Source organism: Ciconia boyciana, chromosome 1 (assembly GCF_034638445.1).
Source record: "Ciconia boyciana chromosome 1, ASM3463844v1, whole genome shotgun sequence".
NCBI classification, from domain to species: Eukaryota; Metazoa; Chordata; class Aves; order Ciconiiformes; family Ciconiidae; genus Ciconia; species Ciconia boyciana.
This window is the reverse complement of record NC_132934.1, coordinates 69,087,609-69,103,939: the sequence shown is the minus strand read 5'-3', so window position 1 is coordinate 69,103,939 and position 16,331 is coordinate 69,087,609. Positions and strand designations below refer to the sequence as shown.

Below are 16,331 nucleotides of genomic sequence, written 5' to 3'. Positions count from 1 at the left end.
CAGAAATACTATTGATAGACAAAGGATTTATTATTTTTTGGGCCCAAAATTAGATTTCCTAGTGCAGTCTTCTGGAAAAACCCAAGCTCACCCAGTGTTCTTAACTCTTTAATACCACTAACAAGCCTGGTCCTCCCAGTGTAGGCTTAACAATTTTAACTGATATCAAACACCAGCAGATTGGTTGTCACTTACAGAAATGGGATACAGGGTCTCCCAAGTGCTTACCTAGACTTGTCCAGCAATCCTGATTTTCTAGTCAGGGACAAGGACTTCAATACAGGGACTTAGTATAGGAGTTCATAATCCTTGAATGAGAGAGACTGTAAATGTGGCAGTAGATGCTGTCAGCAACTATCCAATTAATATACATTTATTTGTGCAAAGGTTTAGTGAATTAAAAATCTGTAAAACTATAATATGAAAATCTTAATATAACCAATAAATGGAGGAATATTTCTAATAGAATGAAACAGGTTTTTGAAAACTGAGATCGAACTTGGGAAATATTAGTCCACAGCATATTTTTTAAAATGTTACGTATGTCTAGAAAGAAAGGGTAGCAAGTACTGTATTGTCATCTGAGTTCCAAAGTACTTTTATGAATCTTAAAGCTCAATCTCTCAGTGAGGCTAAGAACCTTCCCCTTCAAGCAAACCTACAGAGCTGCCACTGCAATGCCCTAAAAACTACCAACTGAGACGTGAGTGGAGGCACAAACAGAAAGCAGACGTGGCTGTTCACAGCAGGGCCAACAGGCAGTTCCCTTCTCCGGCATCATGAGCCCAGTGACAGCAAGGAGCTCACTTGAACGTACGTTATTATGTAGTAATACAAGAGGCAGAGGGTAAAGGTAAAAGGAGGAGGGAGAGGGGAACGCGAGTATAAGTAATACCACGGGAAGATGAAATGCTGCCCCAGAAAAGACTGCTGACACTGCTCTGAGTGCTGTTACTGTGGTAACCGATGATTAAAAATGATGGGAAAAAAGTCTGGAGAACATGGCAAAGAGAAGGTGCTTTCTTTTAATCTGCGAGGGCTTCTTGCATTGTGCTTCAGGAAGCGGTGTTCAAGGGCATGACAAAGCCTTGCTTTCTGTGCCTGCTCGGCTGCTGTCAGGGTGCTGGGGTCTGCTCCTGGCGGAGATCCCCCCCTTGACAGAAACAATTACTGAGGAGCAAAGCCTGGCAAAGCAAGCAGCGCTGTGATTGATAATCTGGGTGGATTACAGGCCTTCGACAAAAGCCACGATGCTTAAATTTGACAGCTGGCAATGCTTGATGAGAGCCAATTAGTGGATATATATTCACTTCAAGCCAGAAATTTCTTCTGTTTCTAGTCCAATAGCTTCCTGAATAGGAAGTGTACAGAGTGCTTCCCCCCACTTCTGCCTGCTCACACGTATGCCAGCTACACTGTTAGTACAGCTAAGAATATACTATAAAACCTACATATTTTGGCATCTTTGTATATTAAAGCCAGTAGATTCAAATTTTGTAAAGCTGCATTTGACCCTACAGATAGCGGTGGTACAAGAACCTGAAAAAAGATGACTTTACACTGACTCTACATACCACGCAGTGTGGAAACGAGGCTGCGACTGCACTATTTAGGTACCAAGTCCACTACAGGTGACAACAGTTCTCAAAATGCTTCACTATTCCTGGAAAATTTCCTGGCAAAGTACATTAATCTGTCTGTTGCTGTTTCAAATAGGTTAACCTGGCATTCAGAGAATACCAGAATTCACAGACTACCTTCTATTCTGCCCAACACATGCAGGAACCTCTGACGTGCAAGTCCTCTTCAAACTCATCTGTCTGTTCTTAACTTTCTTATCACGTAGGTTTTCTTTCCCCACTTTTGCATCTATTTCCACTCTTGCTAGTGCAAGTATGTGGGTACTGTGGTGAAGAGATCAATAAACAAAGATGGATCCAAGTGCCCTGAATCTCATCACTCATTTCAAATGTTAACTTTTACTGTGTTTTCTCAGCTATAAAGAAGCCACCACCACCACACTCAGACAACTTAAATACATCTTCCTAGACTTCCTAAGTCCCCTTCTGACAATGGTTTGAGAGGTACCTCCACTCATTAAACTTCAGTGGGCACCATCGCACCGCCGGGACCTCTCAGATGCTCTTGGAGAACAATGGTAGTTCTGTCCCAGAAACAGCACTACATTTAGCAATTACCTGTGGTGATTGTATCCGTGTCACCTGAAGAATAAATTTGTTTGCTAATAGGGTAATCACTCTCATCAGACATGGTTTCAAATCAGGGCAGCTAAGGCAAAGCAAAGACTAACTGCATGCCGCACAGAATCTGTATTATTTCATCAGGCAGGGTGGTAATAAAAACTGCCAGAAGTGTGGTCATGCTGATAGAGCTCCATGGCAGTAAGAGGAAAACGCCTGCCTGTCAGTCTCCTTTGACCTCTTTTACATTCTCCTGTTACAAAGAGAAATGACTCCAACCAGTGGAACTTCACTTTGGAAAAGTTCATAGCAGAGGAGTGTCAGGTGTCGGTGTGCGGGGTTTCCAGGGAAACAAGTAACAGTGGAAAACTAGCATTTTCGGGGGGAGAAGCTATTCTGGAATCTAAAATTCTTTCCTTTTCCTCATGATCCCGTGAACCACATTTACTTGGGAAACAAATCTTTGCAGTACCTTGGCCTCATAAGGAAAGTCAGCCAAAATCTTTGCAGGGAAGAAGCACAAAGCAGCACAGAGAAAACAGCTTTGGGACTTGTATGGCTAGATGAAATATACATTAAATATTTCATAAATGCTAACTATTAATACTACTAGTCATCGCCAAATAATTCCTCTCAATTTATGGGAAAGGTAAATAACAGCCCCTCAATTCATGCTGGCCCACAGAGGAAGGAATGATCACGATAAGGAGATAGAAGTAGAAGGGAACAACAGGTATTAAAGATTGCTCTGAATGGCAAGCAAGCTGACTATATAGCCCATACTTTTAATAACATGAGGTTTCTTATTTCCCTTCACTAAAATAGAAAGGAAGCTCTTTTCACTAAGTTCAGTATAAGCCAACAGCAAGAGTGTACATGGCAAGAACAGGAAAGGCGAGGGGAAGTACTAAGGGAGAAGAAGTAGACATTAGAGACGTACATTAGAATGAAAAGAAAGCTGAAGACAAAGGCTGATCTTCTACTGAGTCAAAAGTGAAAGCCATCAAAAAATAAAGCCAAGAAGATCAAAGTGCTCATGCCTTTTCTGTGTCAGTCTTCACTAAAAACTGTACTCGGGTGACTAACGAAATTTATTTCAGTACTCAGAGAATACAATTTTAGGTCAGAAAAAGGAAAAAAACAAATGAGATGATACTCAAAAAAAATCTGATGTCTTCAAATTTTCTAGCTCTGACTACACTATACTAGAAAAGAGTTTATCTACTATAATGAAAGCTATTAATGGTTATTTTTGGGAACCTGTGGGAACTGGTGAGGTTTTGGAAGACTCCATTAAGGTTTCTGACACTGTCTCACATGACATGCTCATGAACAAGTTCAGCTAAGGAAAGGCCTCCTTTTGAGCTTTGTCCAGTTTTGGATATCACGCTTGGAGAAAGAAAACGACAAATCAAATAAAATCTAAGAAAGAACAACTGGAATGATCAAATATCTAGAAAACAAGACACATGAAAACTGCAAGAACTGAGACTGCCCAGTTTAGAGAATAACACAGAGGAGATACTTCTGTGTAAAACAAAAGGGCTGCTAAAAAGTGCAAAGAAATAATATTTTTTTTCTATGCCCATAACAGATAGAAAAAGTAGCAATGAGCTTGAATTGCAGTAAGGGACATTACAGATGTGCAATGCCATTATAATGTTAAAGACAGATGAGCCATAGAAAAGACTTCCCAAGACTGAAGGTCTCCTTCACTAATAGTCTTTAAGAACAGATTACAGGTATAACTGAATAAATCAAGTGGGTTACACCGAGCTCTGTCCTGAGCCCAGTACTATTCAGTATTTTTCACTAAAAATCTGTGTGACAGAAGAAAATATATGGTTATGAAATATGTGGAGAAAGCTTAGCTGGGTGGTTCTGCGAGCATGCTAAAGTGTAGGATCGAAACTCAACATGTTCTTAAAAGACTGAGGAACTGATCTGAAAATTACTTTTATTTAGGAAAAGGCAGCATAATAAAAATGCACCCAGTATTAACCTAACCTGGAGTCACACCACTTAAAATGCAAATTTTGAGATCCCATCATCAATAACACTGAATCGAGCTAGTTCCTGGTAACTTCTGCTACAGTGTATTATAAAAGAATTGGGAATAATTGTGAAACTTTATATAATAATACGAGTGAATACAGTGATTTACAAGTAATTCAATTGAATAATACTTCAAGCTCTCAGAAAACAGACACTGATACAATTCAGAGCCTCCTAAAAATTTCACCACTATTACTTAACATTTATGGCATAGCAGTGCCTAGATGTTGGTCAAGTCGGACTCCCACTGTGCTAGACACTGTACAAACACAGAAAATGACAATCTTTGCTCCAAACAGCTCCTAGTAGAAAACCCAGAGCGTTTAAGACTCAAAGCCCACAGACAGGAAAACCTCAGCCCACTCAGATATGCCTTCCCTTTACAACTCAAAGCTGCACAGTAGCGCTTCACCCTCTTACAATAAATATATCCTGATCATTAAAACTTTACTTGACAAAGAAAGGAATAAATGGCAAACAGGCTACTTTCTAACAGATGAGCGGTGGATGTGCTGCCACAAAGCAGGCCAAAGCTCCTTGAGCCTCCGTCAATTCCAGCATGACACACGTCGTGGGGGCTTCTGTATGGCGTATAATCTGAGCACGCTGGCTGGCGCTCGCCACGCTACATCTGGACTTTGTTAAACAACCTTCAGCTCTGTTTTCTTGCATCAGCCCCGGTCCCCTCTGGCGAAGCGGCCTCCCAACCACTGCTTCCCCAGGAACGACTCATGGACACAAAGTACTCTGGGAGGAAGTAAATTGGGACCACATTAAGCTGGTGACCCTCGCCCTGCAATTGGCCTGCCTTTCCGATGATAGAGGAAATCCCTCATACAAACTGACAACCAATATGAAACAGGCAGCTCCATTTACTGGAAAGCCTGGTCAATGCCGAGTGCCTCATTAGGAAATGGTCTCTATATTGAGGCACATTCCTGCAATTCAGAGCCTAGAAACTCTAAATTAAAACAACATTGATGCCATATCCTCTTTCCAAAATGCCTCTCTTCATCCAAACTTTAATACACATACTTAAAGAAATTAAAGAACTAAAATGTCTTTGGCAGGGCTCCTTCCCTCTCTTTCGCAGTAATACCCTTCCCGTGTGAGCAACCAGGAACGTGACACAGTGTTGGGATGGGACAAAGCAGACTTCAAGCAAGAAATAACCGCAGAGTCCTCCAGAATCTGCACCACCTTTCCTTGATGAATCTATGTGTCTTCCCCAATATTTTTAAATAAATAAAAATCACCTGAAATTGTGGGGCTGAAGAAGTTGGAAATTTTTTTTTCAAGATGTAAACTGAGGCTCATCAGTAGAACGAGCTTTTGTTTTGGGAGAGAGTTGTATCTTCCTACACTCTAAGAAAGGTCAATTAACAGTAAGTCAGTCTGCTAACAGTGGTAGCCATTGTAGCAACTCAATGATAACCAGCACAAGCAATGAAAAGGCATAATCTGAATCCTATCGTACACACTTGGATCCATTCACGCTCACTGTTGCAGTGTAGCAGAAAACTGCTTTCCTAAAGCATTACCTCTGTCAGAGGCTCTTTCCAGTTTGCAGTGAGATTCAGAAATCAGGCCTATGGTACCTACCACAGCACGCATAACTCTTCACACAAACCACCCCCTTCCGATATTGCTCAGCATTTCTATTTGCATCCTGTGTACATGGAAATGGGAATCTTCTAGTCAACTGTGCCTGCCAGCCAACTGAAAGAGCTGCTTTCCCACCACAAAGTCTAAGCGTTTCCTAGGAATGGGATGGACTGAAATACCAAATACTTATCAGGGAGCTCAACAGCTCTGAAACAATGTTAAAGGCAGAAGCAAGGAATTACTGAGGTTACCAGCTCTGAATCTGAAGGGTTGAATAAACTTTTTAGGCTCCAGAATTGCTTTTCAAAGTCTTCCAGAAGATCTTGATTAACCAGCATCACTTGCCTTTCTTGAACAGCTGTGTTCAATACATCTCCAAATCTGAAAGATTTTTCATTCACAATTTCTGCTGTAAATTTAGGAAGTACAGCTAAACTTTTAGGAGGTTCCTGAAATGTTATATAGTCCTGTGGAGCTGGCAAACACAGACGGACCTTTGTTCTTATGATGTAGAAACGGGTCCATGTAGAGAAAGCTCAAATTGATGAAGCAGCACAGTTGTTTTGTTGGAAAATATGAGGCTGATGACCTGTAATAACGGAAGAGGACCACAAGGGCCAAGTACACAGATTATTTGCAAAGCATGTGGAAAAATGAGATTCCCTTTGACTATATCAGTAATGAGGATCCTGTAAAATCTCACAGCCTCCTCTTCTGACCCGTCTCCTATTTCTGGAGCTGTCAAAGTTGGTAGGATTTGAATTGATACAGAAAAAGTACATACCAAAACTACTGGTACTGAAAAAAAGAAATGCGATGTCAGATCCCCTGCAACTTAGAGAGGTGGTGAGTATTACTGTCCCATGATAAGTAACTTTGAGGAGCTTTTCTTTCAACGTGTTGAAAGCTGCACACAAAAAAGGATAAAAGATGATACATCCTTAAGATTTAGGACAGATTTTAGGGACAATGTGTCAAATGTCTATTAGGTTAAATAAATATTTCTCCAGTATGGTTTAAATATAGTTTAGATTGTTTATATATAAATATATATTCTGCCTTGGGGATTGAGGATCCATTGGAGAATACCTTGCAGCCCCATTATCTGTGATTTTATATTCATACTTATACTATTTATATATAGCTTGTATTTATATATATATATACTACTTATAATATAGCTTGTATTTATATACTACTCATAGCACGGATGTGTTGAGGACATTACTTTCTGCTTTCTTCACTTTTTTTTTAAGATGACAATCTTAAACAATGATGAGTCTTTATAGCTGATGGCAGTTTTGGAACCAGAAACTTCAAAGGCATTTGGATATTCCAATGAATTTTTTGAAAAAGGACTATTGCTCCAACATCAACTCAGAACTGGTCTCACTTCATAGCAAGAACAATTTCAAATTAATATCCTTTGCAGTTTTAGTTTATTTGGGAAATTAAGTATCCCACACCTATACAGAAAAGCACTTAGAATGGGCAACCTTAAGGGAAATGGCCATGTCTTTTTAGGAACAGCATATGATATTGTAAGACTTACCAGCACTGAAAACTAATGATATGAACTACAATGTTAAAAAAAATCACCTAACTGAAACCTAAGTCATTACAGATAATCACAACCTTAATACATAAATTAAATATACACAAATTTCCAGTAGAAAAAAACACACCCCAAAACACTAAAGATTGTTCCATCTCCCACAAAGGATAATCAGAAGGAAACTGGGAAGGGCAAGGGGCATGAAAGTGCTAGAATTTAAACTTAGGACAACAAAAACTGACAAAGTTCCAATTTCTCTTGGAATGAGCGGTAACATATATTAAGGCTGCTACACACACAGGCAATTACATGAAGAAAATAAGTACTTTACATTGCTGTGACCACTTCTGAATCCTGTTCTAGTAGGAGGTCATCTGGTTGACAAGTAAAGTAATTACAACTGTTGCTCAAAAGTAAATAATACAAGACTGTCAACTATACTTCTTACTCATTTTGAAGCTGGTATAACAATCAAAATTACTGTTCTTAAATTAAACCTTAAATAATTGTTATCTTAAAAATACATGGCCAGTAACCTACTTGTGTTTCCTAAGGAAGAAGGAGAGAAATCCCTTATCAGAAAGCAGAGCTGGTTTTGTCTTACTGTCTTTGACAGCAACAGAAATCATCTGGTTGACAGATGAAATGTTGCACATAAAACTTTATGAAAATGGAATTGGTGGCACTGAAAAAGTAGATACTGGATTGGCAGCAGCATATGTGCTACTACAGGGAATGTGGCAAGGGAATAACTCAGAAAAACCCACCAGAAGTGCTGAAGTGAAAAATCTACACAGATTTTTCAGATCCTAAATCTCTTATTGCCAGGGACACCTTTTGCTTCCTCTGTGTTTTATTGGCAATGTATTTTTCACATTGCATTCAATACTGAAACACAATATTAAATGCTTGACTAGAAACACACTTTTTCTGATTGTTATGCCAACACAAAAAGATGTTAGAAATGGCAGAGGCCAGAAATAGGAAAGGACCAATCTCCTCACAAGCATGAGACCTCCCAAATTCCACTCTAGTAGCTGGCATTCCCATATGGTGCTCCTGTCACAGATTAGAAATCACAGTAGAGACTGTGTGGTGTAACACATTCATATTTGAGCTTTACAGCAAGGAGAATTTTCTTCCATGTATGCTTCTTCCCCAACAAGGCAAATACACACCAGTAAAAGAAGTATCACTACATTTCCCTGAATCTGTGGGGTTTTATGCCTGTAGAAGATAATAACCAATGTCCTCTTCATTCACAATTTCCTATACGTTCTATCACACATTTACTGCTCAGGCAGTGACACAAAGAAACTTCCCTCAACATTGAGACTTCTTCTTTCCCCACCATGTTTTACAGGCTTCATGTCTGGTAGCTAGTTTGAAATAATTATTTATGTACTTTCTATCCTAACATACGACAGGATTATACATTATTAGTTCCATAAATCAAGATAATAATCTCACACCACATTATTAACTGGTTTCTTTCCTAGCCCTCCTCTACCCACCTGCTGCTTGAGCTGTTGCACGAGACGGTCTTTCTCTCGTTTCAGTGCAGCCACTTCATCTTGGGTCTTCTTCTTAGAGGATGAAAGTTCTAGCAGAGCAATATTGGCATCTTTTTCACTAATGGCAGCAAGAAGGGCTTCTTGTCTGAAAAAAAAATATAAATACATTATGATCCTGCAAAACTTAGAGGAAGGCTCTACAAAGAGTTGAACATACCATAAATGCTGTAGCAGCATGCAACTCTGCAGAGCAGTAATAAATATGTTTGTCATGGTTATACGTCCATTGGTGGAGCAGGAAGTCAAGACCCACCCACCTCCCCCTAAATGACTGTGCTGATACCAAATTATTGCTTATAGGATAAGAAAAACATATAATAATATGTTATTATTCTGCACTCAGCTTCTCCGTGTTTAATAACTACCATTTATTACTACTTTGGCTGAACATTTTCATTCTTTATAATGTTCTAAACATTTCCAGAACAGATTTTGAGAATATGTGCACAAATACTGGACTAATCATAAGACTTCTGTTAAATTATATTAGGTTATACTGCCTATTCATGCAGCTATTTTAGAAAGAAGGTGGCATGTGACAAGTTTATTGAAATCACTTGAACAATACAGTGTATTCCCAGAAGGAAATGATGACACAGACACTTTTGTGCTACATGACCCATGTTGAAATAGATGCCTTCAAGGAAGCTTGAGCTATTCTTTGACTTTTCTTGTGAGTAACCAATATAATGAGCTTGTTGGATGCATGTCCTGAGTAATCAGGACAAAGTAGGCCTGCCCTCATCACAAACCTTTTGTAGCCTCGCAGCAATGCTGTAAGCAAGAACATGCTGTAGCAAGATCTTGAGGCTCAAGCTCTATAATAACTAGATATAGAAACACAACCTTGCCATACTCTTTCCCAACAGCAAAAAACTCTTACAAATAGAATTCAGAACCAAAGACAATAGCCCTGATCATAAAACAGCAGCTCTCAAATGAACTCAAAGGATTGCTCTATGTTAGGGAAAAAAACTATTTCTGTCCTTTGACCTTAATTCTCACCTTTAGCTGGTGTGGCCAAATCAGGATGTGCAACAGGTCATAAAAGAAAACTTTGGTCTTATTGCCCAATAGGGGTGGCTTGTCCTACCTCTCATCACCTTGCAAAGAAGGAATAAAATGAGGTCGTAACCATTTGCGGTGGTGTGAAAGATGGCATCATGCAGGAGTGATGATGAAAAAGAAACTCTGAATACTACAGATTTCCTACCTACCTTTCATCTAAAAATTCAGATGCAAATACAGTAAAAATTCCAAATGCCCAAATAATCCAAATTTCTACCTCCTCTAGTTTATAAACAAAAGCATATGAATATTGTTTATTTCAGAGAATGATTTTAAAAAGTAATCAAATGTGTTAAAACTATTCTGCTAATCATGTCAATAGCAATTATTATGCTAATAACATTGCCGTAACTCTTAGTCTTTTATTAAAGATGCAATAAAAGTTATAGAAGCTTAATGTAAATTATTAAGATCGCTTTTAATTATACCAATATATCTTTCTGTTTGTTGTCCAGATCGTTTTTAATAAAGACCCATCACAACCTGGTGCCACTGGCAAACTGTTGAGGGTAGCAGTGACACTAAATCTACTTTTTCTAATGAACCTGTTACCACTCCTTGAGCAGACTTTATTTGTAGTAAAATAGCTTTCTCGTTTTCTTCCTGTACCTTCTTTCTAAACAACTCAACTTAATCTTAGTTAGGAATTTGTAATTGTGGCTGAAACAAAAACACTTGCTCCAAAAAGTACTCATTGAGCTCCATGTGAAAGAATACACGACTGAGAAAATTTGAGAAGAACAGGACAAAAGGACAATGCTTTTATTTCATATTAATGTTTTGAACATATGCATCTAACATACTGGACTTTTAAACTGAACGCTTGAAAAGGGAAAGGACTGGTACTACTGGAGTACAGACATTTTTACCTGTTAAAATGCTGAAAACTTTACAAATTTTATGACCCTGACGAGCAGCAAAAGATGTATTTAATATTGTAATGTTTCTGAGGATGGAGAGTGAAATAGCTTCATCAGGTACTTCAGTGCTTAGATCAAGGGTGGAGGGAGATGCATACCTAAATATGTAGGATGTAGTCAGATAGCTTGCATTGGCTGCAGCTCAGCTGGACAAAGAACTTACTGTCCTGGATACAAACGTAATAATCCCTTCTCCAATCTGTAAGAATAACTGCATATATATTTGCTTCTTGACCTTGTTCTAAAAAGTCTGAACAATACTGTTTTGCCTCTTAAAAAAAACCCTCAAAACCTTATTTTAATAGAACGGGACCAGGAAGCGACTACACGTGCAGTCCTGCTGACAGATCTGAGATGACGGTAGCCTCTGAGAAGCAGCTCGGGGCTACAGCCTTTTAACCCAGCTTGGCAGAAGCCAGTGCAGCACTTTTGCCCACAGAGTTATGTGAAAGGCACGCCGTCTCCACAGCCCTGGAACAGACACCGCCAGGTTCTGAAGTTGTTTCTCTTTGAGAGTTGCATGGGTGAGGCACCACATTTAAAAAGCTCTTGTTATTTTTGACAGGTGGAAAAAAAATACACTGCTCTCACTTGAAAGGCGTGAAGTTTTGCTAAGACAATGGGTGAAAAGTGACTTAGTGATGAGAAGGTCCATGACTGCTTTCAGATGAGTGATAGTTGGGATGGAAGAACAACTTTTTCTTGCACATTACAGATTTAGGTGAGAAGAGGGTGACTGATGTATGACCTGGCTTCTTTCTGATCCCAGTCAGTGACCGAGCTCTTAGAAATATTTATGCCAGTGAAAGCTTAAGACCTCTATCACTGCACAGCAGAAGAAACTAGAGCATAAAAAAGACACTGCTAAGATGTGATCTCTGTTCATCCCCTCAGTCACTCCAAGGATTGCTAGAGTTTTGCTGAAGCTACCCATACACAGAAGTTTGCTATTATCAGGATCTCAACTGAAGCCATATAACCTGTAACAAAAAATGTGAAAGAACCATGTATTTCGAGAGGAAAAGGTGTGTTTCAACAGGCAAAATGGTTCACCATCTGACAGCAGAATGGACTTACACAATGGACTTTCTGTGGGTGGAATTTATCTCTGGATTTATACAGGTGTTTCTTTTACACGCTAAGAGAGTAAGCTTGCTTTAAGTGGACTACCAGCATATCAAAAATCTGACAGATCCAGTTTAGAGAGTACTTGGATCCTGCCTAGATCATATCTAGAAAAACTAGCACCTTAAATTATTCCTTGTCTTTCAAGACATGATACCACAAGGTTAGGCAATTTTTTTTAGACACTTTAGGATAATAGAAAGATACTCTGAATACATTTATTCTATGAAGAAATACAAATATTCTGATGACTTAATGGAGACAAAGAGTAGAAGAAAGGAAAAGGTGCACATCAGATTCCCAGTTGTAGCTCCAAAAATGTAGGTGTGGGAACGACCAATCATAGGCGTATTATTATTGCCACTTTGTTTCTGTTGCTTTTGCTTTATGGAAAAGTATCTAATTTTGGATGACTGCCTGAAACATGAAAAATATCAATAGAGTGAAGTGACAGAAAATGATCCATGACCTCTGCTTTTTTCTCGCTATCGGTATCCTGGGAAAGACATGCTGGCTTGGAGCTCTGGTCATTTTCACTTTCTTCAGAGTAATCTGGTTTGATTCGAAAGAAACACTTATTCTTTTAATAGTAAACCCACAATCCTTGCTGATGATTCAGGACCAGAGCCAAGAATATCTCTGTAACAGTATCTATACAGCCATTACTCTGGTATGCAAATTGGAGGTGCCTCAAATAGCACGTAAAGCATACCTTCTGCAATCAAATCCTTTGTTGCCCATCCCTGCTTCTTAAGTGAAAACTCCAGGACCAGGACAACGAGATATGAATAGCAGTCCATTACTTATTTTTTGCTGAATAATCTTTGCCACCATGCCTTAGAAGAAAACATGCTACTGGCCAAAACTTCCGTGCTATATCATGTGTGAGACAGGGCTGCTGGTCAAGAAGTGGGGTGAAAGGCATTGTGGCTTTCTGACTGTTTTCTGGAACTGAAACAAGATGAAGTTTGAAGCAAAGTAAGAAAAATATCCGGTGACGTGATACATGCATTGTAGCTGCATTTTTGAATTCTGCAAGCTAAACGTATACTGTTTCATATGGGAGAAGTGCAGGTGCCACTGTCAGCTCTGCTGAAAGGACACATGCCTGTAATGGCGCACTACTATTCCCAACAGAGCTTGGAATTGCTAAGATGATTCTAAAAGACCACAAAAAGCAAGTATCACCAAGCAAAAGACAAGGTTTGTGATTGAAGAGCACTACAAAACTGACTTGTTTCCCTTCTTGAGAGCTGTTATCCCCAGGAAGACCAGAAGAACATGCTGTAAGGCAGGTGAGATGGCAAGAAGGAGAAAATGGGCTGCTGTGTGAATGGTGCTAGTAGCACATGAACTAACGTGTCTGTCAGGAGTGCGGCAGTCAGCTGTAGAGGCTCAGCTTCAGTTTAGGTAACAGTCAGTGGCACAGGCTTAGCTTCTTCAGCAAACTGCGTGTCTACAGTTCACAACTTCAGAGGTCCTGAAATGTTCTAATAGGCAGGCAAAGCATGCACTTGCTGCACAACCCAAGACGGTTGATCTTTTAAAATGCTAGCTAATGCCAGAGTCACTACCTAAACACAGATCACTTAAGTTAGTTCAGGTATTTCAGGTAGTGGTAGTAGCGCAGCTGTGCCAACAGCAACTCAGCAGGGGGGAAACTGCCTATTTCTCTCTCCATTTGGGCAGGTTCTGTAGCCTGAACTGAGCTGTACAGCAGCTCACAAGAGGTAAGTGGACTTTAAAAGAGACTGAATATTACCAAGGGAAACCTGAAATGGCAATAGTGTAGAAAATCTAGTGAAAAGTTTAGGTTTAGGATTAAGTCTGAATTGGACAAAAAGAGGAGGATTTTTTTTTCTTCTATTTATGCTGAAGCCTTTCACTGAATGTGGATCATGATCATCACAGACTGGAGTGGTACCAAGACCAGTAGGTTCAATTCTTAAGAGATAATGGTGGGTATAATCTGAAGATCAGTATTGACATTATTTGTTCTGTTCCCAGTCTTAAAAAAAATAATGCAAAGAAAGGTGGGTTTGCCTTTTTTTAAATAGATGGCTACAGAATAGCTATATGGCAGCAGAGCTGCCTCTGGAGTGCTTCTGATTCATCCACAGTCTCCATTCTGTTTGCAGTTCAGCTGGGACAGAGAGTTCTTATAGCTGATGCGAAGGACATAGTGATAATGAATGACTCCAACTCCGAGATACTGACGGATCCAGAGGACTAAATTGTCTTATGGAAGGCGGTGATGACTGCAGAGTTGAGAAGCCACTGAAAATTGCCATGACTGAATTCTTCTGATGCCAAATATCATGAGCCTTTGAAGCATTCCTGATGAGGTTGTCCTGTTGCATTTACTGGCCATCCTAATACTTTTGTCAACACACAACAAACAATAGCGTGCAAATAGTGCATCTCCTTCAGATCGTGAATGGAAATGTCTGATTTTGGGTAGATAACTGGGCAAGATGGCAACAGTTTAAATTGCAGCTTGGTTTTCAGAACAGGCCTTGAACCAAGGCAAAGCTTTAAAAATGTCCCTGAACCACAGAAACAGTCTTCTTTTCAATGAAAGTTTAAAAATCAGAACAATGTACTATTATACTACTACATATGACTAACACTACAAACTGTAGGAAGAGAAGGCATCCAGCAAAGCAGTATTTTCTAAATCTTTCTGTAGCAGAGAAAAAAGGGCTTAAAGAATTGTACAGCATTTAACTTCAGATGCTGAACAATATTTTTCTTAGAGAATGCTTCAGCTGCAGTGACTTTAGTAAAAATGGCAGGTGCTAGCATCTCATACACATGCTTACAGGGGCCCTAGAAAAAGACATACACAGAATCACAGAATCGTATAGGTTGGAAAAGACCTTTAAGATCATCAAGTCCAACCATTAACCTAACACTACCAAGACCACCACTACACCATGTCCATAAGCACCTCATCCAAACGTCTTTTAAATACTTCCAGGGATGGCGACTCAACCACTTCCCTGGGCAGCCTGTTCCAATGCTTGATAACCCTTTCAGTGAAGTAAAATTTCCTAATATCCAATCTAAACCTCCCCTGGCGCAACTTGAGGCCATTTCCTCTCGTCCTATCACTCATTACTTGGGAGAAGAGATCGACCCCCACCTCTCTACAACCTCCTTTCAGGTAGTTGTAGAGAGCCAGAAGGTCTCCCCTCAGCCTCCTTTTCTCCAGACTAAACAACCCCGGTTCCCTGAGCTGCTCCTCATAAGACTTCTGCTCTAGACCCTTCACCAGCTTTGTTGCCCTTCTTTGGATGCTCTCCAGCACCTCAATGTCCCTCTTGTAGTGGGGGGCCCAAAACTGAACACAGTACTCGAGGTGCAGCCTCACCAGTGCTGAGTACAGGGGCACGATCACTTCCCTGGTCCTGCTGGCCACACTATTTTTGATACAAGCCAGGATGCCATTGGCTATCTTGGCTGCCTGGGCACACTGCTGGCTCATATTCAGGTGGCACAGCACAGATGAGATTTCTTGTATGGGCTTGGGTGAGGATAAATAAGTGATTTGGTAGTTCGAGCAACCAAGTATTTGAATGAACCTAGAAAATAAGGAACTACAGCTCATACAGATTTAGTTACCAAGTCCCATTAGCACCAAAACACCCCAGTGTGCAGTGTAGTCAAAACTGTAACACATCTCCCTGGAGTACAGCAGACACCAGTCTTGTTTCATTCCTATTTTCCTCTTTGGTGAACCACAGCATATTTTTGCAAATGGGGACATGAGACTCTCTAACTACTCAGTAACCCTCAGCACTGCAGGACTAATATGCTGTATTCCCGGATAATAAGCTGTAGCAGGATAAGTCCAATAAGGAGTAATAAAAAAGGTTCATCCACAGCACTAAAAATGTTTTAACTACCAGGGTAGCCAAGTTTGTCCTCTGGCTTACAATTACTAATAGAATCAAGATGTCTTTAAATGGTTCTCTACAGCACTTGGTTTCAGGAGACTATGTAATTCTTTCACAGCTCCTTCCTAGCAAAGGAGAGGAATCCTTCTGGTAAAACATAACAGAAAGTGAATTTTAAAAAGCAGTTTTGTACTTTGCAGCACAGTTCTCAGGGTCATAGCGATGGAATATTTATCAGCTGTATAATTTAGAAAGAATAACAGGCTGCAAACAGTGCTGAATTAATGATGCTTCAAAACACAAAAACTATACATATTCATTAAAAGAAT

General features: G+C 39.8%; 1 protein-coding gene across 4 annotated transcripts in view; it reads right to left on the bottom strand.

The window, feature by feature from the left end:
- ERC1 (ELKS/RAB6-interacting/CAST family member 1) overlaps window positions 1-16,331 on the bottom strand; it is a 319,812-nt gene that overhangs the window by 50,691 nt on the left and 252,790 nt on the right. For all 4 annotated transcript variants that reach the window (XM_072873069.1, XM_072873097.1, XM_072873087.1 and 1 more), the window contains one exon: window positions 8,931-9,075. In XM_072873069.1, coding sequence (XP_072729170.1) covers window positions 8,931-9,075 — 145 coding nt within the window. The remainder of the gene's footprint in view (window positions 1-8,930; window positions 9,076-16,331) is intronic.